We start from the raw sequence: 26376 nt of genomic DNA, 5'->3' as shown, positions 1-26376 counted from the left end.
CAGTAATTGATATGTTTAGGTTTTCTATTTCTTCATGACTTCATCTTGATATAGTGTGTATATCTATGGATTTTCCCATCACTCCTAGGCTAATTTGTTACTATGCATTTTTTTGTGATAATCTTTCAGATCTTTTGCATTTCTGTAGCATCAATTGTAATGTCTCCTTTTCATAATTGATTTTATTTATGGGAGGTTCTCCTTTCTGCTGGTCAGGTTTGCTTCTTTCTTTTCAAAGAACAAGCTCTTTTGCTGTTCTCGGTAATCTGTAGTTTCTGTTTCATTTCTTTGGCTTTGGTCTTTATGGCTTCTTTTCTTTTATTAATTTTGGATTTGTCTTGCACTTGCTTGTCTGCTTCCTTTAGCTGCAGTGAAAAGTTGTGCACTGAAGAACTCCCCGCTTCTCTGACATGCACTGGCTGCATGAGCTGCTCTGATAGTTTGAACTTTCCTGTGTCCCACAGAACTCGGTAGGCAGTGTCTATGCTTTTACCTGTTTAAAGAAAAATAAAAATTTCCTATTAAATTTCTTCTGTCAGCTATGGGTTATCCCAAAGTCAGATGTTTAACTTCTGTATATGTATATACCTTCCAAAGTTTTTCTTGTAACTGATTTCTACTTTTAGTATACTGTCGTCTGAAAAGACATTCAATATAGTTTGAATTTTCGAAGGTTTTTTCTGATTTGTTATGTGGCCTGTTTTGGAGAATATTCTATGTGCTTATGAGGAAAATGTGTACTCAGCAGTTATAGGGCAGACTCCATAGAAGTCTGTCTGGTCCTTTTGGTATGGAGCATGGTTTCTTTAATTTATTTTTTATTTTATTTTATTTTTTGACTTAAAAATTAATTTACTTTTCGACAATTTCATGCATGTGTATAATACATTCCGGTCACACTCACCCTCTTTTACCTCTCCCATCCCCAACTGTTCCTTTACCAGCAAGTTCCCCTCCCATTGCCATATCTTTTTGCTTTTGCTGTATGGCCCACTGTGGTTAAGCAAGGTCATCGGTATGCTAATGGTGTGGAGCTACACATTTGGAGATTGGGCAGTTCAGCAGTGACTCTACCACTGAAAACAAGGACCTCCCCCGGCCCCAATCTTCTAGCAACAATTAGTAGCCACCATCACCTTGGCCAGTGCTGGGACCCCATGAGCCCCTTCCTCGTCCATAACTGAATGTTGACTGGTCCAGTCTTGTGCTGGGCCTGTGCAGGCAACAGCAGCTACTGTGAGTTTATGAAGGCAACAACCACACCAGGCCCAGAAGACAGCATTTATGTCCGTCTTCTCTACTGTCCACCTCTTACCTTCTTTCTGCACCCTCTTCTGCGATGTTCCCCCACTCTTGGAAGGGTGATATGGATGTTCAGTTTAAGGCTGGGTGCTCAGTGGTCCCTTATCCTCAGCACCTTAAACAGTTGCGAGTCTTTGCATTAACCATTGCTGACTGAAAAGAGAAGTTTCCCTCACAAATCTGAGGGTAGCACTGTCCTTCAGTTTTAGGAGGCAGTTTAACAACATATCCATTTAAGAAAACAGAAGCAGTAGGTTCACCCTAGGGTCTACGATCTCCTCGGCCGTTGGCCTATGGCCAGATCCACAGCACCAGGCATGAACTCACTAATGTAGAGTGAGTGGGCTTCAACCAGAATGAAGTTGGTTATCCCCGGAACAATCATTTAGACCAATCGGCACATCATGCCAGGCAAGTTGGCATGGGAGCAGGTAAGGCCCATGGCTGGGGAAGACCACTGATGACTCTTCTTCCTCGGCTGCTTGCATAGCAACTTCTACCACGGTGAAAGCTGGAGGAGAGGGAGGGAGCTTCCGGTTCAGCTTCAGCGCGATCTTTCTATGTCCGAATCCAGAGTACGTGCTATGAAAGATTTACAGTCCTTTCCTTGTGGTCAACGAAGAGCAGTGTCAATAAACCATATTGTTTTGGGGCCTCCTTGACCGAGAGACCAAAGGAAGTTACCTAAAACTAGCATTGCTGCTTTCGGTAAATAACGTGGCTACCGGGAGGAGCATCATTCACTCATGTCGGGGACTTCCGTTCAAATGCTTTCAAAAGTTATATTTTCAGTGCTCGCTTCCGCAACACATATACTTTAAAAAATATTTTTAATTAACTTATAAAGCAATAGGTTTTCATATGGCTTCTTCATATTTTCTTAGTTTCGCTTACTCTTCCCTCTACCATTTCTCCAGCCCATCCTCCTGCCTCCACATCCGTTAGCGCTGCCACCCCAGGACTCCCTCTTTCTATTTTCACAGAACACGTGTCTACTATCCTCATCTCTCTGAAAAGCTCCCCAGTCCATCATGGCTTCTTTCTGGACTTCAGGTCTCTACAGGCATTCTAAGACAAACACGGAAATTTAAATATTCAAAGCTCTCATCTACCTATGAGAGCTAGTATGAGGCATTGACTTCCTGAGCCTAAGCTACCGTACCCAGTGTGTTTTCCAGTTCTGTCAATTTTCTTACACGTTTCATTGTTTCATTTTCCTTTAGAGCTGAATAAAATCCCATATGTGCCACATTTTCATTGCTCTTCCATTGGCCGATGGACGTTTAGAATAATTCCATTTCCTAACCATTGTGAATACAGCATCAATCACATCAATCAATGTGGATGTGCAAGTATTTCAGTAGCAGGATGTAGAGTCCTTTGGGTATACTTCCAAGAGTGGTATATCTGGGCCACGGGGTAGTTCTATTTCTCTTTTTCTAAGAAAGTACCAAACTGGTCTCTATAGGGGCTGAACCCATTTATGCTCATCAACAATGGATAAGGGCTCCTGGGCCAGGGCTTCTTAGACATTTCTACTTGTAACCCGTGAGAAAATTTCATGTAACTCCCTCTAAATAAACCTATAAAACCTATAAATATAGGTTTATAAAATGGGTGTGCGAATCAAACGTTTAGAAATAAGAGGTCAAGAAGAAATTTATTTTCAAGCAATTCTTTGGCATACATATACTTTTATTATCTATTAGAGACTAAAGCTAATTTGCACACTAACTTATTTATTTTATATATAGAATTAAATCCTTACTGAATATTTGATATTTCAGGTTGTACAATGTGTTTTTCAGAGTTAATCAATATTTTGATTATATAATTGTTAATGTTGAGAACATCACTTTTAATAAATACTTAGCACAAAATGGCACAGGTATGTTTTGGGCTATTTGAGCAGTTGTTGGAAATTTTGTTCTAATTCCAAGCCAGAAGTCATTTAATGATTCTTTTTATATAAAATGAAAGTGAAGTCAGAAATGCAAGCAAGAATTACAAAAAAAAGAACCAAAATAACCAAGTATTCTGACATAATCTAAAGATATGTTAATTTAATACATGCTGAGGAATAACTTTAGAAAAGTTTTTTTTTCCCTGTAGCTAAACCATTACGTTCTATAAGAAACATTCTGTTCTGCAGAAAACTTCATATGTACAGTAGCAACACTGTAATTCAGAGCAAACGGTAGTCTTGAATCTGCACTGAAGTCTTTCAGGTATTATTTGTTGGTGCTGTGTGATGTGACGGCTTGTGCTGAGCAGACAGAGCGTGCTGTGTTTTGGGAACCCAGGCTGCAGTTGAGGCCTCGCAAAGCAGCCGGGCTGCCAGAAATACCCCACATTCACTAACGCTTTGGATTTTGAACTAACTTTTTTTTTCTTTGTCTCACACTGAGAATCTTTTCAGTGTTGCCAAAAATTTTATGACTCAACATTCAGTTGTGTTACCCTGAGGTGGAATTGGAACCTGCAGTGTAAGGTGCTTCTTTAATGAGAGAGAAAAGCTACACCTATCTGTGGGTACAAGAATATGTGTTTAGAATATAGTTAGGAATTATATTGGTTTAAGAAAATGCAATAGTCTAGAATCTATGACCTCTCTAGACATGATTTTTTGTATCATGAACTTTTTTGTATCAGCCATGAACTCTCTCCTATTGGGTGGGCTTTAAGCATAGGTAGACAGTTGTTGGTTGCCCCAAGATAAAAGTGCCATTATTGCATCATTGGATATACCTTGCTGGACTTGTCATTTTGTGAACTGTAGGCTGCACAGATGGGTAGAGCTGATTACTTTCTTCCTTGGAAGCTTGTGTAGCATCTTTGGATACTATGAGAGCTAGAAGTTAGAGTCTTAGGTAAAATCTAATTTTGCTATGTCTTTGCTGATTGCCTGTTTAGGATACAACTTAATGCTGCTATTTCTCTGTTGTCTGCTGTGATTCGTCTATTACCATTACAGTTATTACTGTCTTGTATACTCTTGTTGTTTTGTATACAGCTGTTATGGTTGTGTTACATGTGTTGAAGGTATTATTGCACTGGAGTCTCTTACTCTATGTGTATTACTATTTGCTTCATATCTAGATTTTTCTTTTAGCACTATGAAAATCTCATCCTAGTCTTTCCTGGCCTGGAAAGTTCCTGTTGAGAAGTCTGCTGTCAGCTAATCTGAGGCAGCCCTGCGTGTGGTCTTGTATTTTCCTTTGCAGGCCTGAGCATCTTCTTTTTCTCTTTCATTGTTGACAGCTTGATTATAATATATCCTGACATATGTTTGGCTGACAGCCTTACGCCAGTACCTACGTGTAAGAAGGTTTCTGTTAGTATTTCTTGGAATAAGATTTCTACTCCTTTACTATCCTCAAGTCCTTGAACCCCAATAGTCCAAATATTTGTTCTTTTAATACAACTCTAAAGGAACTCATAAGCATTATTCATTTCCTTTTGTTCTTTTCTCCTCCAATTGTACATTTTAGAGTCTGTCTTTGAGGTCATAAATTCTTTCTTCAGTTTGATCTAGCCTCCTATGATAGTTAATTGTCATTGTTAACATAAGTAGGACTCAGAATCACCGTGGAGACACACTTCTCTGTATGTCTATGAGTCTTTTCAGCAAGTATTTTCTTTCTGTTTTTGTTTTTTAAGACAGGGCTTCTCTATGTAACAGCCGAGGCTGTCCTGGAACTCACTCTGTGGAGCAGGCTGGCCTTGAACTCGGAGATCCACCTTTCTCTGCCTCCTGAGTGCTGGGATTAAAGGCGTGAGCCCGGCTTCAGCCAGTCTTTAACAGAGTAGGGAATTCTGAGTATGAGCAGCACTGTCCCGTGGACTGGAGTCCCAGGCTGAATGGGAAGGAGGAAGCGAGCTGCATCGCACTAGCATTTGCCCTACTCTGCTTCCAGAGGAGGAGGACCAGCCTGTCCTCCACAGCCAAGCAAGTCCCTCCCTCCCTTAAGTTGCTTCTTGTCAGCTGTTTTATCACAGCAATGGGGAAGGTAGCTAAACCATCTCTAAAGGGGACTTTTTGTTGCAATTTTAATCTCTCATCACAGGATATTCTGCAACTCAAGAATATGATTTTTAAAAACTGTTTCCATCTCTGAATTTTCTCAGAATATTGGAATGTTATTTTTCAATGTTTGCCTCCAACTCATTGAATTTCCTTAAAAAAGGGTTATTTGGAATTCTCTTTCTGAGAGTTCCCCCGTGCTGACTGTTACCTGGTTAGTTTCTGGAACTTCCGTAAGCGAGGTGAAGGTTCTTGCTTGCACATGACTTTGTTTGAGCTTAAAGGATTGGGTACCCTGGGCTTCCTAAATTAGCTCTGTGCTAGGCTTGGCTTGTGCATTCAGGAAGAATGAGAAGAATACCTCGAAAGAGTAATCTGTTGCCATAGCCACCCTCCGGGACCAGGGTGGCTCCGATAATGTGTTCATAGTTACCTGCTTGTGAGTTGACACTACAAGCAAGGCTCTGGGGACAGTTACCATGGGTGGAGCCGCTTCTGGTTCCTGTATGACTCATCAATGCCGCAAATCTACCAATCTGTACCACACCCAGCCGGCAGCTCATCCAGACCAAAACAAGTCAGCGTGTGGGTAGTCCCACACTATTATAGATTGCTCAATGCCAAAGTAGGCTTGTGGGCCAAGAACACAACCACCAGCCAAGAGTGATGCCAGCTAGAATAGAATTCTGTTGGACATGGACCAAGTATTTCCTTTAAAATTCAAGCTGTTCCAGAGAGCCTTTTAAAGGCGGGCCTAGGCATGGACCTGTTAGGATTCAGGTTTCACCATCCCAGCACTGTGTTCCAGGACGTAGTCTTTGTTTATTGGCCACCCCAAATTTCTCCTTTGTGTTTTTAGCTTTTTAATAAGTAATCAAGATAATTCTGTCATAGCAAGTGATGTAATTTCTGTCATAAAAATTAATATAGAGATCAGAGGAATGGTCCAGCAGTTAAGAGCACTTGCTGTTCTTGCAGACGACCCAGGTTTGGTTCCCAGAACCGCACCAGATGGCTCACAACTACCTGTGGCTCCTGTTCTGAGGAATTGGATGAACTCTGGATTCCCTAGGCACCTGCGTGTACATGTTGTACACATACAAAGGCATACATGCAGACACACATACAAAGGCATACCTTTCAACATATTTACATTTTCAAAATATTTTTAATTGAAATAGAATTACATCACTTCCTCCCTCCAGCTACTCCCAGATGCCTTCCCTTGAATCCCTCTTCTCATGCCCCTCAAGTTGATAACCTCTTTATCTTTGATTATATTTGGTGTGTGTGTGTGTGTGTGTAGATAGAACTTGATAGTCTATTTTTGTTGTTTGTGTATGCATGGTTTCAAGGCTGACCACTGTGCATTGAACAACTAGTAAGAGGGCTTATCTCTGGAAGAGGCTAGTTCTCCTCCCAGCAGCCAATAGTTTCCATAGGTCTTTGTCTGGGGATGGGAGGCACCATGAAAATCTCTCCCTTCCGTGTTTACATGTCCACTGATATTGCTATTGCACAGTCTTCTTTATGCAGTCCTTTCCAGGAGAGACTATCTCACGGCAGACTTCCTGGAATCCTGTCTCTCAAAAATCTTTCCACCTCCTCTTCCACGATGTCCTCTGAGCTACAGATGCAGGAGCTGTGATGTCTTTGTAGCCAGTGGGGCTAGGCTCCCCCATACCCATTGATCTCTGCATTGGGTCCAGTTGCAAACATGTAATTTTCTTTAAGTCATAAAAAATAAATACAAATTGTGACTCCTGTTTCATAACTTACGTTTTCACTGACAATTAAAATAATGAAGTACATTTTAGAACACAGGACTTGGCGCAGGACTGATACATTCAAATTTTTAAAAGCTTTAGTATATGCTAAATATTATGCTTGACCATTTTGGATAAACTTTCCCAAAAAGTGCACATTGCCAAGAGGCCAGGCACCTCTGTACCTGTGTGTTAAGAGGTAGACATAGAGAATTATGGGAACAAAGATGTGTGATGAATTCTTCTCCCCAAAAATTACTGAAGTCATCACAGGGGATAGAGGAACTGGTTTTGATTGGCAAATAGGATTCTTTTTGGGAAAACAATAAAGAACTCAGGTTACATGGAACTGGAGAGGTGCTCAGTAGTTAAGAGTGCTTTTTGCTCTTCCAGAGGACCCGGGTTCAGGTTCCAGCACCCACATGGCAGCTCACAATTGTCTGTAACTCAGGTTCCAGGGTATCTTATCCACTTTGGACCTCTGCATGTTCCTGCACACATATAGTGCACATACGTGTACACACACACACACACACACACACACACACACACACACACACACACACAGAATCAAAATTGAAAAAGAATTCATGTTATGGGAGCAGCATGATCATAAATGTAAACATGCCTACCCAGTACACTCTCAGATGTACAATGTGGAGAAATGACCAAAGCTGATCACGGTTTCTAGATTTTAGAAACCTCAGTCTGATTTTTGTCTAGAGAGATCATTTCTATAGCTGACAGAACATTCCTAAGATGAAGGGAAGGATGTTTTTGCATCACTGTTATCTTTAGTTGTGCGTGTGCTTAGTGTGTATGTGTGTACATGCATGTGCATGGGAGGTGTGAGTGCATGTATGTATAAAGACTAGAGGTTGACATGGGGTGTCTTCCTCAGTTGCTCTTCACTCATTGAATCTGGACCTAAGTCTGGCTGATGAGAGAACCCCCAGGATCCTGCTGTCTCTGCCTTGTCAGCATTGGGATTGTGGGCATGCATCACCACACACAGCATTATGTGGATTCTGGGGATCAAACTCAGGTCCTCATGGTTACATGGAAAGCACATTACCACCGAGCCAACTGCTGGCCCAACTTCACCTTTCTTTAAATCTCTTCTCACGCTTGTTACTTTAGTTAAGGTTTCTACTGCTGTCAAGAGACACCATGACCACAGCAACTCTTTTTTTTTTTGTTTGTTTGTTTTTTTTGTTTTTTTTGTTTTTTTTTTTTTTCGAGACAGGGTTTCTCTGTGTAGCTTTGCGCCTTTCCTGGGACTCACTTGGTAGCCCAGGCTGGCCTCGAACTCACCGAGATCCGCCTGCCTCTGCCTCCCGAGTGCTGGGATTAAAGGTGTGCGCCACCACCGCCCGGCTGACCACAGCAACTCTTAAAAGGAAAACATTTAATTGAGTTGCAGAGGTTCTGTTCATTATCATCATGGAGGGTAGCATGGCGGCATGCAGGTTGGTGTGGTGCTGGCTACATCTTCACCAGAAGGCAACAGGAAGTCGACTAAGACACACTGGGTGGTATCCTGAGCATAGGAAACCTCAAAGCCCACCCAACAGTGACACACTTCCTCCAGCGAGGCCATACCCACTCCAACAAAGCCACACCTCTTAATAGTACCACTCCCTATGAGATTATGGGGGCAATTACATTCAAACTATCACACTTGTGAACTTGGGACATACTTTGTAATGATTTTTCGTCCTTCAATAACTGACCTATGAATGCATTTTAGGAGGAAATATTCTCATTGTCTTGAAAGTTTAGACTAGTAGAAAACTTTGAAGTAAATTATGGAAAATATTATACACATCTTCAAACCACAGCCACAAAGTTTGGCTGTTAATAGTCTATTTTATTATGTCTGTGTATGTGGTGTGTGTATGCATGTTTGCATGTGTATATATGTGTGTACATGCATGGCTGAACATGCATGTGTAGACCGAAGGTTGATGGCAGGTTCCTTCCTTGATCCCTCTCCATCTTCTATATTGAGGCAGAGTCTCTCCCCTGAACCCAGAGTTCATTAATTTGACCAGTTTAGCTAGCCAGTTGCCAGGGGATCCTATCTCTGCCTCCCAAGTTCTGGGATTACAGACAGATTCCGAGTCTGCCTGGCATGGGGTTCCAGGAGTCTAAGTTGGGTCCTCATGGCAAGTACTTTACCTACCTACCAAGCCCTCTCCCCAGACCCAACATTACTCTTATATTCTCTCCAGATAATAAAATCTTGACAGTGCACCAGACTTTCTTTTCCTCTCCCATTTCCCACCTTCCTGCTTGCTTTCCTTTTATAGTCTCTCCATCTAATCTCTTCCCTTACTCTTATTTTGACCGTGTTTTACAGCATTCTGTATATACTGACAGTCAAGAAAAAAAGTCGCTCAAAAAAGTCGTTCATCTTCAAAAACTAGAGCTGGCATACCAGTTCTTCCCTGCACCTCTTCTTCTCCTCCTCCTCTTCTTCTTAGCATAATTTGGGGGACCTAATGGTCATTGCAAAGCTTGGGGTAATAGGCTCCAGACTGAGCTCCAAGCATGGTTCCTAAACAGCATCCCAGACCTGGCCTGCAGAGGAGACTGAGCTCTAAGCATGGTTCCTAAACAGCATCCCAGACCTGGCCTGCAGAGGAGACTGAGCTCTAAGCATGGTTCCTAAGCAGGCAGCATCCCAGACCCGGCCTGCAGAGGAGCTTCTCCTTCTGTCATCCAGGGGGTTAGTGAAAAAGTTGTCACTGGAGCTGTTATCCAGGAACGTGTCCCCTAAATTGTGAGCCAGAGCTCAGGAAACCACTTATACTGCAGTGATTTTTTATCTGAGAGCCTCCCTGTTCTTGCTCTATGCCCCCAGTATAAACTAAATGCCCTGTTCTTAGGACCCAGAGAACTGGTGACTGACTGTCCAGGGATTTCTGCCTTAAAATCCCACCGGTCCCCTTGCCTATTTGTGCTGGCTGTTGTTGATTGTTGTCGTTGTCGTTGTTTTATCTCAATTCTGTTTTCCAAGTAGCATAGATGCATATGTGACCGTTGTCTATTCCTCAAAGACCCTAAGATTCTAAACTGCACAGGAATCCCGGAAATGCAGATATTTTTAGTTCATTCTGTCTTTATGGATCACACAAGCACATCACAAAGGGAGAGGATTGGATGATGTGGGTCATTTGCTGTATTTAACACCCCAACAACTGTAGATGAATTTCTCAATGGTCTAATTAAAATAAAAAACACGGAGCCAGAAATTTGGGTTAAAGCTGTAGAGAAATCAGAGAAAGTCACCAGCCAACCTTACCTCACCAACTCTGCAGCTTCCAAGTGTGCTGACTTCCTGTCTACCCAGGCTTTATATGCCTTGCTTTTCTGCTCTCTCATTAGCTCTCTTAACCCAGCTACCTCACTTCCTCTTCCTATGAAGCTCTGTCACTGTCTGTCTGTACAGACCTCCAGGTCTTTATGGTTGGTACTGGGATTAAAGGTGTGTGTCACCACACTTGGCTCTGTTTCCTACTGTGGCCTTGAACACACAGAGATGCTGCCTGCTAAGGGATTAAGGGCATGTGCTACCTGACTTCTTGTTTACTTAAAATGGCTGACTTTTCCCCCCTGATCTCCAGGCAAGCTTTATTTATTAACATACAAATAAAATATCACCACATTTCAGCACAAATAAAATATCACCACAAACAACTGTTTCAAAAATCATTGTAATTTCACAAAATGTTAATAACTTCTGAGGAAAAGTTATGTGAGTATAGTTTTTACAATGTAAGAACAAGATTTGGGGCTGGAAATAAAACTCAGTGTTAGAGAGCATGTTTAACATGTAGAAGGCCCTAGGTTCTATTCACAACATCAAAGAAACAGCAATAACATGTCCCCACCACAGAAAACAAGACAGGATTTGTTCAATGAGTAGCTGTTTCTTGCATGTCTATTATATGCCAAGCACGCTGCCATTGTGACAAAGGTCTCTCCAAAGGTTATAGTGTCGCTCTGAAGATGGAATGCATGATGGTTTAGCACATGAGGGATTTATTCCCATGTGTGTACATTGCTGTAAGCAGAGAAGGGGGGATGTGATTCATTTTCTTAAGGGTGAGGAGAACTTGCATTGGACTTGAGAGATGGGTAACACCTGCCTAGACTCAGTTCCAGGGGTGCATGTGCAAAGACACAGAAGTGTGGAACAGCGTGGCTCAGTTGAAAAACCACAGCTTGAACACTTTTTTGAGCTCAGTAGAGCTCTGTTGTTTACTGATTGCTTGTTTACTTCCTCTTGCCCCTGTAGCATGAAGTGGGGTTATACATGTAAACATAAGAAAGTCTTCTCATTGACGAGTTTTGTTTCTTTGCAGATATTAAACTAACCATGAAGACAAACATTATCAATACATGGCACTCCTTTGTAAATGTTCCCAATGCGATTGTACCAGCCATTGAAAAGGAAATCCGACGCATGGAAAATGGAGCATGCAGGTGAATCTACACACCTTCTCATGAGCTTTTAATACAAGCACAAGCACCTTTTGTTTTTGTTTTTAAACTTATCTAGGTTTGATTTCAATTTAGCTTTGTAATTTGTCCCCATAAATCTATAATCTATTTAATTTGGTGGAATTTATTTATACTTTGGAACAGCATAACTTGTCTATCACATGAAGAATACTGTGGTGGGTAGTTTATGGAAGTACCTATTAAATGACTATAACAAATAGTTCTTTACTCATAAATACCCTTTCCCTATGGGAAGTATAAACTCTAAATAGATGACATTGCTATACATAAATGTGAAAAGTATATAGAATATAAAATCTAATAATATAATTTAATAGTATAATTTAAAATAGTTACCCATAAGTGGATAGAATATGTGTGAGTCATGGAATTTTCTTTTAATGGAAGAAAATATCAGAAAGTGGCAGTTCATTCACACATATAAAATAACCTAAAATTAGGTACTACACTTCCTATTGGATAAACGTTGATATGGACCAGTACATCAAACAACAGCGATGTGGGAGATCTAGAGTATATATTCCTAGCCTTCACTGGGCACACAGCCCATAGAATGCCATGCTCCTCCCTCATTCTATTTAAACTTGCTGTGGGGTAGTCTGAAGAGGGGTGGAAAGTGATGGGGGAGGGGCACCCCTCTGAGCTGCTTAAACCATGACTCCTACTCACCTCTGCTTCCCTTTGGACGGCAGCTCCTTTTCTGACGATGACAACGCCTCTGTGTCTGAAGCCGAGAGTGAGGACTCTTTCTTTAGGAACAGCTCACACAGAAGGCGAGGACCATCCCAGAGGTGAGCAGCGTCATCTACCCTCCAGTCTGTGTCTTTTAAATATCACTTGAATGAAAAGCCTTCTGCTCCTTCTACAGAGTGGCTTGGCAAATGCTCTTGTCAGTGAGATACTATGCAAGATCTCATGAGTACCTTGCTATTTCTTTACCTTTGCCCTCTCTTGGAAAACTGCTGGTGTCTAATTATTCATGGCCACAGGGGTCCCAATCATAGATATGCCCCGTCATGTTCTCTAAGACTAATGCCTGTTCCTCGGAAACTTGCCCCATTACCTCCCTTAACCTGAACCTGCAGGAGTAAGGGTCCTGAATAGCTAGATGTCAAGTAGAAGGACCTGGGATTAGAAATAACGAGAAATAGAGAAAACAAAAGCAATAACTGGGACTAGGTGGTCTTGCATAAGCTGATGACTTATGCCAAGCAAGTTTATTAAATAGTACATTATATGTACTATTTGCAGGAAGAAAATGGCCAAGGATGGCAGAGAGCTAAGTCACACAATGTTGGCAAAGAGAACATGGGATACCTCAGACACAGCTGCCTCAGGACTGATAATCCAACCCAGGGGCCAGAGTTGGGTCTTCAGAAACCACAATCTCCTTTGAGGCACTGGCTCCAGTCTCAGACTGGCCTTGCCAAGCCCGTTCCTAGACAATGCCAGAGAACTAAAGTTCCCTTTGTCTTATCATGAGGGCCTCTTAGAAAGCCTTGGATGGGTCTGGCTTTCCACATTCCCTTGATTTCCTACTTCTTTTGAATTCATCCTTCAGGGTCCTGGAGCCAACTACATATGAGAGGGTGGGCTATCATTCTCTAAACTGTGATGCCTGGTAGAGCCTACTCCCAGGAAATATAGAGTGAGATTAGAAAAATGTAATGTGTACAGGGGAATGTCCATAGCAGTCATGAGACCCTGAAGCCATTCAAGGTTGAAGGGGTGTGGTATAGTATGGATCAGTAGTTCCAATCTTACACAATGTATTTTACCCTTTGTTATCTTTTCCCCTATCTTTATGTCTTCCTGTGACTAACTATAGTTTTTCACTGTATTTCTTTAAAGTATTTGTTCCTCCTCTTTCTATCTTCTCTGACTACCTGGGGTCTTTTGGTGGAAAACAATGCCATCCATCTTGGTTCACTCAAGGCCAAAGATGTTACTAATTTTTGGTATGAACCTTGACCAGTCATCATTTATTAACCACTTTGGTTCAATGCACTAGTTTCTGGCAAGCTGTGTTTCACAGAAGTTCTGTATTTTTTACATAGTAATCTGGATGATGTTATGAAGGGAGCAGAAGACTGTAAGTCATTTGTGTTTTAAAGCAGTTTGCTTACTATGAGCATGGTAGCCATTGTGTTCTCACTGTATGTTTTTCCTTTTCCAGGGAGCAGTACTTGCCAGGTACTATGGCTCTTTTCAATGTTAACAACAGCAGCAACAAAGACCAGTAAGTACATTTGTTTGAAGAAAATGAAAGCAAGTAAGAAAACAAACACAAACAAAAAAAAAAAAACAACTACCAGCATCTGATTTTGAGATATAGCTAATATTCAATGCTTGAACTAATTTAATAGAGGTGACATTCTATCGTTTCTGTTTGCTAATTTATATCTGGATGTAGATATAACCAACCGTCTTATTAAATAAGAAACATAGAACCAATGTAAAAGAGAAAGCCAAGAGGTCAGAGCTCAGAGCTAAAATCTCACCCTTCCTCCTGCGGTGGTCCTAGCTCTCCAAAAAAAAGCTACTTCCTGTGTGTACGTCTTTTCATAGTCTTTTTGTTCTGCCTTCTCATTGGTTGTAAACCCAAACATGTGACTGCCTTGTCACTGTCTGTATGTACAGCCCCCCAAGTCTTAAAGGCATATGTCTCCAATGCTGGCTGTATCCCTGAACACACAGAGATCTACCTAGCTCTTCTACCAAGTGCTGGAATTAAAGGTGTGTGCCACCACCACCACACTCTTGCTATGGCTCTAATAGCTCTGATCCCCGGGGAAACTTTATTTATTAACATACAATCAAAATCACATTTCAGTACAATTAGAATACCACCACATCTGGAAAATGCAGCTGCTCCCTATTAAAAAGTAACATGTGTATACCGTATTCATTTACTTGAATATGTTTTTCAAAAGGTCTATGTTGTATGCAACGGCCCTTCCTTAGGACAGAACAGACGACAAAAGTAATGAAACACTGAGCCAATGGACCTTGGGTCACATTTTTCAGGAGACAGCCTCTGAGATAGAGGTCTGTGTGCAGATATTTATGGGATGTGCCCTTTGGAGTGACATCTAGAAGGGAGTCAGGGATGGCAGAATTAATTGGGCAAAGGGAGATGTTGATTTCAGAGAATGGGTTTGCTCTTAGGGAGTTTTGGTGACTAGATGTGCTTTCAAATTTGTGTCATACTTAGGTAACAGAACTGGGCCTTTGCAGTCACACACAGTCATCTCATAAGAGCAGCCCTAGAAAGCTGGGAGATAAATTTTAAAATGGTAGTTTCCTTGTTCCAGGCCTTCCTTCCAAGGGATAGGAGAAACGGAGTTGTCAACGATCAAGTCTTGCTGTGTGGAGAATGAATACCTGAAACCTACGGAACTAGCCTCACAGCCCATCTGTGCCCTGCTTAGATCCACTCTTTTAGATAGAAAATTATTGGGCTGCCCTCTCCCAGGGTTCTGGATGTCCTTTTGTCCTGTTGAAATTTGTAAGAGGAAGGTCAATGGGATGCATAAAGTTCTCTGACAACTTTAGATGTTTTTGAGGTTTACACAGAAACTCCTTATCTACTTTTATTCATTCTAGAGCCTTCTCATCATTGTGCAGAACTTCTTCCAGTCTAGGGAAATGTAAACATTTAGTTGGTCCCCATGCCTTCCTTGGGACATGGCTACTAGACTTGTCCATTCATTATCAAAGATGGGCTGGGGAATTCCAAAAGATATCATAATGGAGCATGTGCTTGTCAGATACTTTCCTACCTTTTCATTGCATAACAGCAGCATATCTACTTTTGATCATCAGCATCATAAACTTTCCAGTCTGGTGATTCTTCTCCGCCAATTGGTTCCTTGGAATGAGGAGTCCAAAGTGGCAGGAGTAATCATAGATTAATGTTTAATGGGACTGTAACTGTGCTCTTTGGCAGAAGTATAGATGCTCTCTCGTCAAATGGGGACCTCGAGAACCACAAATCCTAGATGTGCAGGGATGGGACGTGTACTTTCCCTAAGTAAAGTACCCCTAATTAAGTACCTTGGTTCCTAGGCCTGTGCATTCTGTTCATGTATAGGTGTAGAGCACCACCTAATGACCATTCTTTTCTCATGCATGCAGTATCCTGGACTATAGTAACTCATCTTCAAGGAATCTGCACTCATTGGCAGCATTTCAGTGGTGTCTTCTGAAGCTCGCTCCATACTTGTAACATGTGAGACACTTCTGAGTGGAGCAGCATACGATAGCACCATTGGATTCCAAATTCAGTATCTGTGTTGGCTAATTTTATGTCAACTTGACACAAGCTGGAGTCACTGGAAAGGAGGGAGCCTCAGCTGAGAAAATGCCTCCATAAGATTGGCCTGTAGAGTATTTTCTTATTTAGTGATTGTTGAGGGAGGGCTGAGTCCATTGTGGGTGGTGCCATTACTGGGTTGGTGGTCCCGGGTTCTATAAGAAAGCAAGCTGAGCAAACCATGATGAGTAAGCCAGTAAGCAGCACCCCTCCATGGCTTCTGCATCAGCTCCTGCCCTGCCTGAGTTCCTGTCTTGACTTCCTTTGGTGATGAACAGTGATGTGGAAGTATGAGCTAAATAAACCCTTTTCTCCCTATCTTGCTTTTGGTCATAGTGTTTCATCAAAGCAATAGTAACCCTAACTAAGACAGTATCCAATGCCACATTTCTTTTTCTGTAAAGTAGACCTGAAGTGATGCTGCATAGTATTCTATATAGGTGGGTCATACTTTAGAAACCCCTAAACAATGATACTGGTCAAGTTTGTGGCAAAAATCAATATATACCACAATATAAATCAATTAGTATCAAAATATTTGATGTCCTTTCTCTGTTGGCAAGGATCCAATGAAGTTAATTTGCCATCAAGTGACTACTTTTCTTGAGATCTAAGCACGGGAGTTACATTATAATAGCAGTGTTACCTACATGATCAAATGTTCTGTAATTGAAAGGCTTCAACACCAGCCATAGTGAGCAGGGGGCCATGTATTGGGCCCAAAGATGTCCCTTATTTTTGTTGCCATGGAGGCTGCATTTATACCTACATTGTACTAGCACTGGTGGTGATGCCACAGTGGAGGCTGGATTTATCAGCTAGCTGAATCATTCAGTCTGTTTGGTTGTTCTCTGACATAGGATACAAAAATTTTCAAATGTTGTGCCCATGAGTTTATTAGTCTTTCTCCAGATCTACTCTGCCTGATCATTCATTTTTTTTTCCAAGTAGGTCCTTAACCAACCAGTTAAGGCCTTTGTGAATCTTCACGTATTTTCAAGTTAGCCATATTTTTTTCCATAGAAAGTGAGTGACAGAATGGCACCTGAAGCTGTGTCACTGGGGAGATTAACCACACCACTGTGTTTTAAGGCCACCTGCAGATAGTTTCATAGTTTAGACATAGCCTACTTGAGGTTGCCAACCCGAACCATCCATGATCTATGCTCCAACAGCTACTCCTAAAAAAGCACCATAGGGCTGGGCGGTGGTGGCGCATGCCTTTAATCCCAGCACTCGGGAGGCAGAGGCAGGCAGATTTCTGTGAGCTCGAGGCCAGCCTGGACTACAGAGTGAGTTCCAGGAAAGGCGCAAAGCTACACTGAGAAACCCTGTCTCGGAAAAAAATAAATAATAAATAAATAAATAAATAAATAAATAAATAAATAAATAAATAAATAAATAAATAAAAAATAAAAAAAAAGCACCATATGTAGCTATAGGTAGGCCATGAAGGGTAGGTGTTGATGGTGGTAAGTGACATGGGGTGTGCTTATCCACCTTCTTAACAGCTTACTTGTTCCCTGTGGTTCATGTCGCATCTCACATCTCCTACTTGATCATAGTCTAGATTACTGTCCAACTTCATGGCCTGACTGAATGACCACACAGCTTTTTACTACTCATGAAAAAAATGCTATCAACAAGATGATTTCTTTTTTTTGTTTTGTTTTGTTTTTTGTTTTTTTTTTTTGAGACAGGGTTTCTCTGTGTAGCTTTGCGCCTTTCCTGGAACTCACTTGGTAGCCCAGGCTGGCCTCGAACTCACAGAGATCTGCCTGGCTCTGCCTCCCGAGTGCTGGGATTAAAGGCGTGCGCCACCACCGCCCGGCTAACAAGATGATTTCCTTGAAAAAGAATTCATGACATTTTCTTGAGATTCTTGATATTTTAATTTAAGAATATATGTCAACAGTATCAAAAGCTTAAAAAATTACATTTATATATTAGAAGTCTGGAAGTATACTCATTCAGAGACTGTTAGCTCTTAAATGAATTTTTTTTTTTACATAATTTACTTACTCTGTCCTTTTCAGCTTTTGTTTTCTGTTAACCTGGGCATGTTCGGTTGGTGTGCCTGGATGCCTGTTTGATTTTGGCCTCCCTTTTAGTGCCATGGTAGGACTTTGACGGCAAGGCTGAGAATCCTTGCTCAGTGGAGAGGAAAGTAGAAAGAAATGGAGTGGAGTAATGTGCCTGTGTGACAGATGCTGTTTTTCTTTAGGGAACCAAAAGAAAAAAAGAAAAAGAAGAAGGAAAAGAAGAGGTAAGGCACACTTTGCATGAGCGTTCTTATATTTTTTTTTTTGCTTGTGTGTTATTTGCATATGGTAACAATACATCCACAACTTTTCCAGCAAGGCAGATGATAAAAATGAAACTAAGAAGGACCCAGAGAAGAAAAAGAAAAAGGAAAAGGAAAAAGAGAAGAAAAAGAAGGAGGAGAAAAGCAAAGATAAGAAAGAAGAGTAAATATATTTTTTTACTGGCATTAAAAACAGACATAAACTTGTAATGGGTTTTAGAAATAGGTAAAACTTCCCAAAGCATAGAAAAAGCTTTCTAGAAAGAGCCCCAGGGAAAGACAAATGTTCTTAAATACTTAAGAACAAACATTTTATATAAGTTGTTATCAAAAGAGATTGGGAACTTTCTTCTAGGTTCCCTAAAATTAGCAAGTATGAATTTTCTAATTAAGGATTTTTGCTGTGTTGGCGAATCCTCACTCACAAAAGCATCACTGAGGAAAAACTTGCCACTAAACATTCAGGTTAATGGTCGCTGGGTACCTAGGAGCTCATCAGTCTGTGAAGACCACAATAAAAACTTGATAATCACATTGACATTTGGAGCAGTCACTACTGTCCGACAAGTGTCCCAAAGCCACGATGCTTCTGACAGCAGCGCAAGTCCATTCCAAACACTGGCCCTTGAGGAACTCCTTCTCAAGCAGACAACTGAAATCTAGACTTTCACAAGAGTAAGGCAAAGTCATATTTACAAAACTTTTAAAGAAAAAAAGTTAATCAAAGAGAACTTGTTCTCTGAACTTGTTTATACAAAGCAACCTATCAAAAAATAATTCAGTTATTTGTGCCTGTTCAGAAAGTTGCTGAAGCTTTGTATAAGGAAAAAAAAATCCTTCAAAGATATAGGCTTGGTACCAGAGCATTTCAAAAATGTCTATTTGATCATGTGCTTTATTCCTTTATTCTTTATGCCCTCTACTGCCTCTCTCAAAGACCATTCCTGAAAACATCTGAGAGAGTGCTATACTAAATTGTGTTGCAGGTCCACGTTTCCCTACAGATGAGTCACTGAGTTACACTCCTTCCCCAAACAGTGCAGTTCATGGTCACTTGGTTCCAGAGAAGGGAAGGGAATTGACAGCAAAGTCACCATTCTATCACCTTTAACCTTACAAAGGATTGTTGGGAAATCTAGTGTTCAGTATTTTATGTTGTTATTTACACTCAGTGGTGGGGGTGTAGAACTGACCGCATCGTTGTAGTAAATGTAGAACTTTCATAAAACCCTAACATATGGTTCAATGTAGGACTGGTGATTTCACAGTTTATTCACCCCTCACTAACTAACCAGTTTTTTTTTATGATGAATATAATTATGGAGCTAATCTTTTTAAGTCAAGGGGATCCTTCTTCTCTTACATTAATCATGGTTGATGGATATAACTATATTTGATATTCTTGTTTCTTAATAATTTTCCTCTTTATTTCTACTTGTTGCTAGGGAGAAGAAAGAGGTTGTGGTTATTGATCCTTCAGGAAACACGTACTACAACTGGCTGTTTTGCATCACTTTACCTGTGATGTACAACTGGACGATGATTATTGCAAGGTTTACATATGTTATTTTCTGTGGATATCCAAACACTTAGAAGTCTACTGCCAACATACATTTACCTAGGGTGCTTTGGGGCAAACTTCTTTTCTTCACTATGTGTCACGGAAAGTGGCTGGATCCTTCTCAGTGTGTTTCCCTGTGGTCAGGTTGTCATTGATTCACAATGTGCTTGGGCATACAGTCCTGGGACGGGGTGGGGATAGGAAGAGGGGTAGAAGCATTCTTTCAAACTTCTGATTATTTAATCACGGAATTTGAACTTTGGGAGAAACTATATTTCTTGGGCTATCAGAAAAAAAATATTATCCATAATGGAAAACAATGAAAGAGCTTGTATTCTTTTAGAAACATCTCAGTTATTCAAGAGAAGGAACATTTTTCCTGAAACTTTTTGGGTACAGATAGGGAGTACAAACAGTGTGGTCAATGAGTTGCACCCAATGAGGTTTGACTTTAGCTTTAAGCTGCCATTTACTATTTTATGCATATATGTGGGGTATGTGTGTGAGGGTGCACAGGCACATTTGTGCATATATATGGAGGCCATAAGTCAGCCTTGTGTGTCTTCAGGATGCTATCTGCCTTGTATCTTGAGATAGGGTCTCTCACTGACCTGGAACTTGCCAATATGACTAGGTTGGCTGGACAGTGAGATGCTCCAATCTGCTCTCCCAGAGTAGAATGACAAACACATGCCAACATGTCTGTTTGTTGTGGATGTTGCTGTTGTTAACGTGGATTCTGAGGATTGAATTCAGATTCTCATTCTTGCATAGCAAGCACCTTACTGATGGGAGTATCTCCCCAGCTGAAATGATTTATTCTTTGAGGTTGGTGGTGGTTTTTGAGACAGGGTCTCTCTGTGTAGCTCTGGCTGTCCTGGAACTCTCTCTGTAGAGCAGGCTGGCCTCAAACCTAGAGATCCTCCTCCTCGGCTTCCCAAATGCTGGTATTAAAGGCATGAGCAACCGTGTCCAACGGTTAATTCTTACCTGATGTCTATACAAGCCCAACTAGATTGATGGAAAAGATGATAGAATTCAGAAGTGCGAGGAAATGAACCATGAAAGGAAGGATTTTGAAAAACTGTGATTGACTAAATGTGTTCTAAAGACCCTTCTAGCCTTAGGGTGTTGAATGTCTCATCATGAAAAAATATAGACAAAGAGGCCTTTTATTTCAATTAGTCTCCATATCATTTTATTTATACATTTCTTTCTTTTATAGAGCATGTTTTGACGAACTCCAGTCTGATTACCTAGAATACTGGCTCATTTTTGATTATGTATCAGACATAGTCTACCTTGTTGATATGTTCGTACGAACAAGGACAGGTACGTGTGCTCTACTTTGGGCCTTCTGAAATTTCTTGCTTTTATCTCTACCATATAATGAAATTTCCACACCCAACTATTCTTCAAGGTAAACTCACAACCTGAGTTGAAAACATGAGTGACATGTTCGTACTCATTGGCTTAGGTCACTCCAGCTGATCTAGAAAGATGTTGCTAGGCTACCTTAATTTTTTTAACCTTCATTTTATTTTATGTATATGGGTGTTTTGCCTGCATGTATATCTGTGCACCATTTACATGTGCCTGAGAAGGCCAGAAAATGGTGTCAGGTCCCTAGGCCTGGAGTGCAGACTGTTGTGAGCTGCCATGTGGGTGCTGAGGATTGAACTCAGGTCCTCTGAGAGAGCAGCCAGTGCTCTTATCCTCTGAGCCATCTCTCCAGCCCCCTCAGTAACCTTTTGAGTGTGGATTAGTGGTTTTCCTCCATTATTCTATTCGCTGGGTTTATGCCAGGCAGAAGAATAAAGAACAGAAATATTTAGTCAGTCTCTGTGGGTAAAGGGCAATTGCTGCCTTACATGGACATACTTTAAAAGGCACAAAGAAAAATGTCATTGTTTTCCAGAGTCTTAATGGAGATTTCATAGGAAATAGAAACTTTGTAGTTCATGGTGGTATATCATTAAGTAGGGAGTACCATCCACTACCTCTCTGCTTACAGTATGTTTAGTAAGAAGGTGTAAAGCTTATTATTTCTACACTGCTCCCCACTGTAAATGCTACCATTACACATAGCACAGAAGTCTCTGAGAATCACTAAAAGCTTTCTCTAGTGTGGAATAATCTTTTTGTACACTGTGTAAAGGTGTTGTTCTCATTGGCTTAAGAAAGAGCCAAATGGTCAATAGCTAGGCAGGAGGAGGTATAGGCAGGAGAGCCAGACTGAGAGGACTCTGGGAAGAAGAAGGAGGGCGGAGTCGCCAGCCAGATGGAGAAAGAGCAAGACATGCAAGAGTACAGATAAATGCCATGAGTCATGTGGCAACATGTAGATTGGTTAAAAATAGGTTCATTTAAGTTGTCAGAGCTAGTCAGTAATAAGCCTAAGCTATTGGTTGACACTTTATAATTAAGAAGAAGGCTCTGTGTGGTCATTTGGGAGCTGGCTGACAGGACAGAGAAAGTCTGACTGCATTGCTTCTAAATGTCAGTGCAGTGCTCAGTTGCTAGAGCCTCCTTGCAGCCTTAGTAGCCACAATAGGAGAATAAAAAACTCTCTTCCTCTTACAAGGCTTCTAAACACAAGGCCCACAGTAACAGCACGAAAGAGAAGAACCTAGGTAATTCAGGACAGCCTGTGGGACAAGAGTAAGAAGTTAAAATGTAGTCTGAAGAGACATTTATACTTCACACTGAAGGTGAAAAGCATGACACAAAACAGTGAGATAAGAGGGCAGGTACCCACACTTCTAAGAGCAGGCCTAGGATTCTGCCAAGGAGTAGCCTGAATTATAAAGCATCTATAACACTAGCTACAATTTAATCAGTTAACTAAAGCTAACTAGAGTTAGCGAGACCCCACAGGCTGGGTCTCATAAGGCTCTTCCTGACTTCAGATGTCAGTCACACAACCCAACTTGTGTTTCTGATCAAATAACTATACATTAGGGTTCCCACAATCCCTCCTCATGATCAGCTATTTGCTAGCATGGCTCACTGAACCAAAAAAAAAAAAACCCACATTTGTTAGTGTATTCTATTAATAAAGGATGTGATAAAAGGCATAGATGAAAGACAGATGCAGAGGTGTAGAGCACAAATGTGGAAGGGCTTGAGAGTTGGAGCTTTTGTCCTCATGGAATTGGGTTGTGACATCCTTCTAACACCCTATGTCTGCTCTCTCATCACCAAAATCGATGGTTTTTAGGGAAGGTTTTGTCATATAGTGATAACAGAATATTAAGTTTCTCTCCAGCATCTCTTCTCCTGGAAGAAGAAGCAGGGATGGAGGTTGAAAATGTCAAGCTTGTAAGCATATATTTTTGGTGACCAGCCCCATATAGTAGCCTACCAAGAGTTGCCTCATAGAACAAAGACATTCTTACCACCCAAGGACTTCAAAGCACTCTGGAGTTCTGTGTCAGGAGCTAAGGCCAAGACCAAATATCATAACAAAAGTTACAGCCAGCACTTTGGTCTCAGGAAACCATAAGGACTTTAATAGTGGTGTGCCAGAAATTGAGGACAGGAACCAAATGTGTACCTTACAATAGTACTGCAGAATATGAATGCAATTCATCAGAGAAGTGACTTTACCTGGGTGGGTAAAATCAGATATCAGTCAATCCATTAATCAATCACTCTATCTATCTACCTACTTACCTATCTATCTCTATATTACGTTTACACTAAAAAGTATCATCTTTCGGGGCTGGAGAGATGGCTCAGAGGTTAAGAGCACTGGCTGTTCTTCTAGTTGTCCTGTTCAATTCCCAGCAACCACATGGTGGCTTACAACCATCTATAATGAGATCTGGTGCCCTCTTCTGGCATGCAGGCCGAACACTCACTGTATACATAATAAATAAATCTTAAAAAACAAAAGTATCATCTTTCTATTTCTACAACAGACTCTTCTATAACCACATGTAGGTTTGATCTTAGGGGTTATTGTATATCTAAGATATATTTATTGAAAAGTAGTCTGATGTTGCCCTAAATGAAGCTGATTAAGAGTTACTATAGAAAAAATCCCAGTGGTGTAACTAGCAGAAACAGCCTGGCTTTTCTCTCTTTATTGCAGGTTATCTGGAACAGGGATTGCTGGTGAAAGACAAGCAGAAACTCATAGAGAAGTACAAAGAAAACTTGCAGTTTAAACTTGATGTTCTGTCAGTGGTACCAACAGATCTGCTGTATTTCAAAATGGGGTGGAACTACCCAGAGATTAGGTTAAACCGGCTGTTAAGGATCTCGCGCATGTTTGAGTTCTTCCAGCGGACAGAAACGAGGACCAACTATCCCAACATCTTCAGGATCTCAAACCTTGTCATGTACATTGTCATTATTATCCACTGGAATGCCTGTGTGTACTACTCCATCTCAAAGGCTATTGGGTTTGGGAATGACACATGGGTCTACCCTGATGTTAATGATCCTGAGTTTGGCCGTTTGGCTAGAAAGTATGTCTACAGCCTTTATTGGTCTACACTGACCTTGACAACCATTGGTGAGACTCCACCTCCTGTGCTGGATTCCGAGTACGTCTTTGTGGTGGTTGACTTCTTAATTGGAGTCTTAATCTTTGCCACCATCGTCGGTAACATAGGTTCCATGATTTCCAATATGAATGCAGCCCGGGCAGAATTTCAGTCAAGAGTCGATGCTATCAAACAATACATGAATTTCCGAAATGTGAGCAAAGATATGGAAAAGAGGGTTATTAAATGGTTTGACTACCTGTGGACCAACAAAAAAACAGTGGATGAGAAAGAAGTCTTGAGATACCTACCTGACAAACTAAGGGCAGAAATCGCCATCAACGTCCACTTGGACACGCTAAAAAAGGTTCGCATCTTTGCCGACTGCGAAGCTGGTCTACTGGTGGAGCTGGTGTTGAAACTCCAGCCCCAGGTGTACAGTCCTGGGGATTACATATGCAAGAAAGGGGACATTGGGCGAGAGATGTACATCATCAAAGAAGGCAAACTTGCTGTGGTGGCGGATGACGGAATCACACAGTTTGTGGTGTTAAGTGACGGCAGCTACTTCGGCGAGATCAGCATCCTGAATATCAAAGGCAGCAAGGCTGGTAACCGAAGAACAGCCAACATTAAAAGCATTGGGTACTCTGACCTGTTCTGCCTCTCAAAGGATGACCTCATGGAAGCTCTTACGGAGTACCCGGATGCCAAAACTATGCTGGAGGAGAAAGGGAGGCAGATCTTAATGAAAGACGGTCTACTGGATATAAACATTGCGAATTTGGGCAGTGACCCTAAAGACCTGGAAGAGAAGGTGACGCGAATGGAGGGGTCCGTTGACCTCCTGCAAACACGATTTGCCCGCATCTTGGCTGAATACGAGTCCATGCAGCAGAAACTCAAGCAAAGGCTAACCAAGGTCGAGAAATTTCTAAAACCACTTATCGAAACAGAATTTTCAGCTCTTGAGGAACCTGGAGGAGAAAGCGAGCTCACAGAGTGAAAAGCTGGACATCAGCAGAAACATGCACATCTCAGAATCTTCTTGAGCACTTGACCAGAGACTAAACACCAGAAGAAAAAAGATTCATCTGAAAAAATTTTCTATCGGGAAAATGTGTGTGGTGGATGACATAAATCCATTGTGCAGTACTACAGTTAAAGAATCGTCTACTCCTGGGATTTTCACAATGGGTAGTGTGTAAGGACATGAACTGATTACCATGTCTGAGTCAGGATCTGGTATTTTTCCCACAGATGTACCTTTTCTGTAATATTTTTTGTAAAATTGAACCATTATCTCTCACTCTCAACCCGCTTGCGTTGTTGAGGAGTCACATGTATTCAGTGTAACTGTGTACACTGTGTTTGAGATAGAGTTTTATGAAGAATTAGGATGCAATAAAGTGAAATTGATTTACAAAACCGGAGTAAATGTGATATATTGGGTGACTAATCATGTCTTGCAGAGCTTCAGGCCACTTTAAGGATCCTCGCCTTTGTGGTAATGTAAGTCTGGAAGGGTGGTTGAGGGAAACTTCTTACAGATAGAAGCATGGTAAATCAGATTTTATGACAAGGCAATATATATGCACACGAGTATTGCAATGTTTATTGACATCACAAGATGATGTAGGAATCTTTTAAGGTTACATCTAAGCAGTTCTCAGAGTATTAAGACTTGACAATGGCTGTTATCTTCCCTGTAGCTGTGTGGTCGCTATATGAGTGTGTGGGTTCATGCAGGTCTGTGGAACGAAGACACAGAGGCATTTTAGGAATGAATTTAGCCTGTCATGGCTGCAGGGGGGTCCAGTCTCAAAGGACTGAAGCGCTATCCCTTTGCCTAGGGCAGTTTTATTTCTCTCTGATACAGTTTAACCTGTTAATTTCCATATACTCAAAACAACCTGAAAGGGGCTCCCAACTATGCAATGCCAAGTGCAAATTCCTCGATTTGTCAGGTACCACGGTTTTCCAGGATTCCTGAATCAAGTTTTGCATAGGCCTTTGTATCCTTGGGAAACTCCAAGACAGGATTCCCATAGAGGGCAACAAGGGAAACAAAAGGTGTCTG

General features: G+C 41.2%; 1 protein-coding gene across 2 annotated transcripts; it reads left to right on the top strand.

The window, feature by feature from the left end:
* The first annotated feature begins 1349 nt into the window (after window positions 1-1349).
* Window positions 1350-25724, top strand: Cnga1 (cyclic nucleotide gated channel subunit alpha 1). Of its 2 annotated transcripts, none has more exons than XM_042257504.2 (9): window positions 1350-1733; window positions 11463-11583; window positions 12315-12413; window positions 13799-13861; window positions 18162-18203; window positions 18295-18405; window positions 19688-19795; window positions 21029-21135; window positions 23900-25724. In XM_042257504.2, exons 1-9 carry the CDS (start codon window positions 1724-1726, stop codon window positions 25300-25302), a joined length of 2064 nt encoding a protein of 687 aa, XP_042113438.1. In that variant the 5' UTR covers window positions 1350-1723; the 3' UTR covers window positions 25303-25724. The 2 variants fall into 2 exon arrangements, with proteins under 2 accessions (XP_042113438.1, XP_076402538.1); XM_076546423.1 differs by lacking the exon at window positions 1350-1733 and adding an exon at window positions 4084-4172.
* Window positions 25725-26376: the final 652 nt, after the last annotated feature.

Source organism: Peromyscus maniculatus, chromosome 10, assembly GCF_049852395.1.
Source record: "Peromyscus maniculatus bairdii isolate BWxNUB_F1_BW_parent chromosome 10, HU_Pman_BW_mat_3.1, whole genome shotgun sequence".
Classification (NCBI taxonomy): domain Eukaryota; kingdom Metazoa; phylum Chordata; class Mammalia; order Rodentia; family Cricetidae; genus Peromyscus; species Peromyscus maniculatus.
The sequence above is the reverse complement of the archived record's forward strand: the minus strand, read 5'-3'. Positions and strand labels throughout refer to the sequence as shown.

Bases quoted from the DNA above. Each gene is read 5' to 3' on its own strand.
- Cnga1 (XM_042257504.2), top strand. The intron at 11,584-12,314 runs GTGAATCTACAC...TTTGGACGGCAG, and splicing joins ATGGAAAATGGAGCATGCAG to CTCCTTTTCTGACGATGACA. The intron at 21,136-23,899 runs GTACGTGTGCTC...TCTTTATTGCAG, and splicing joins GTTCGTACGAACAAGGACAG to GTTATCTGGAACAGGGATTG.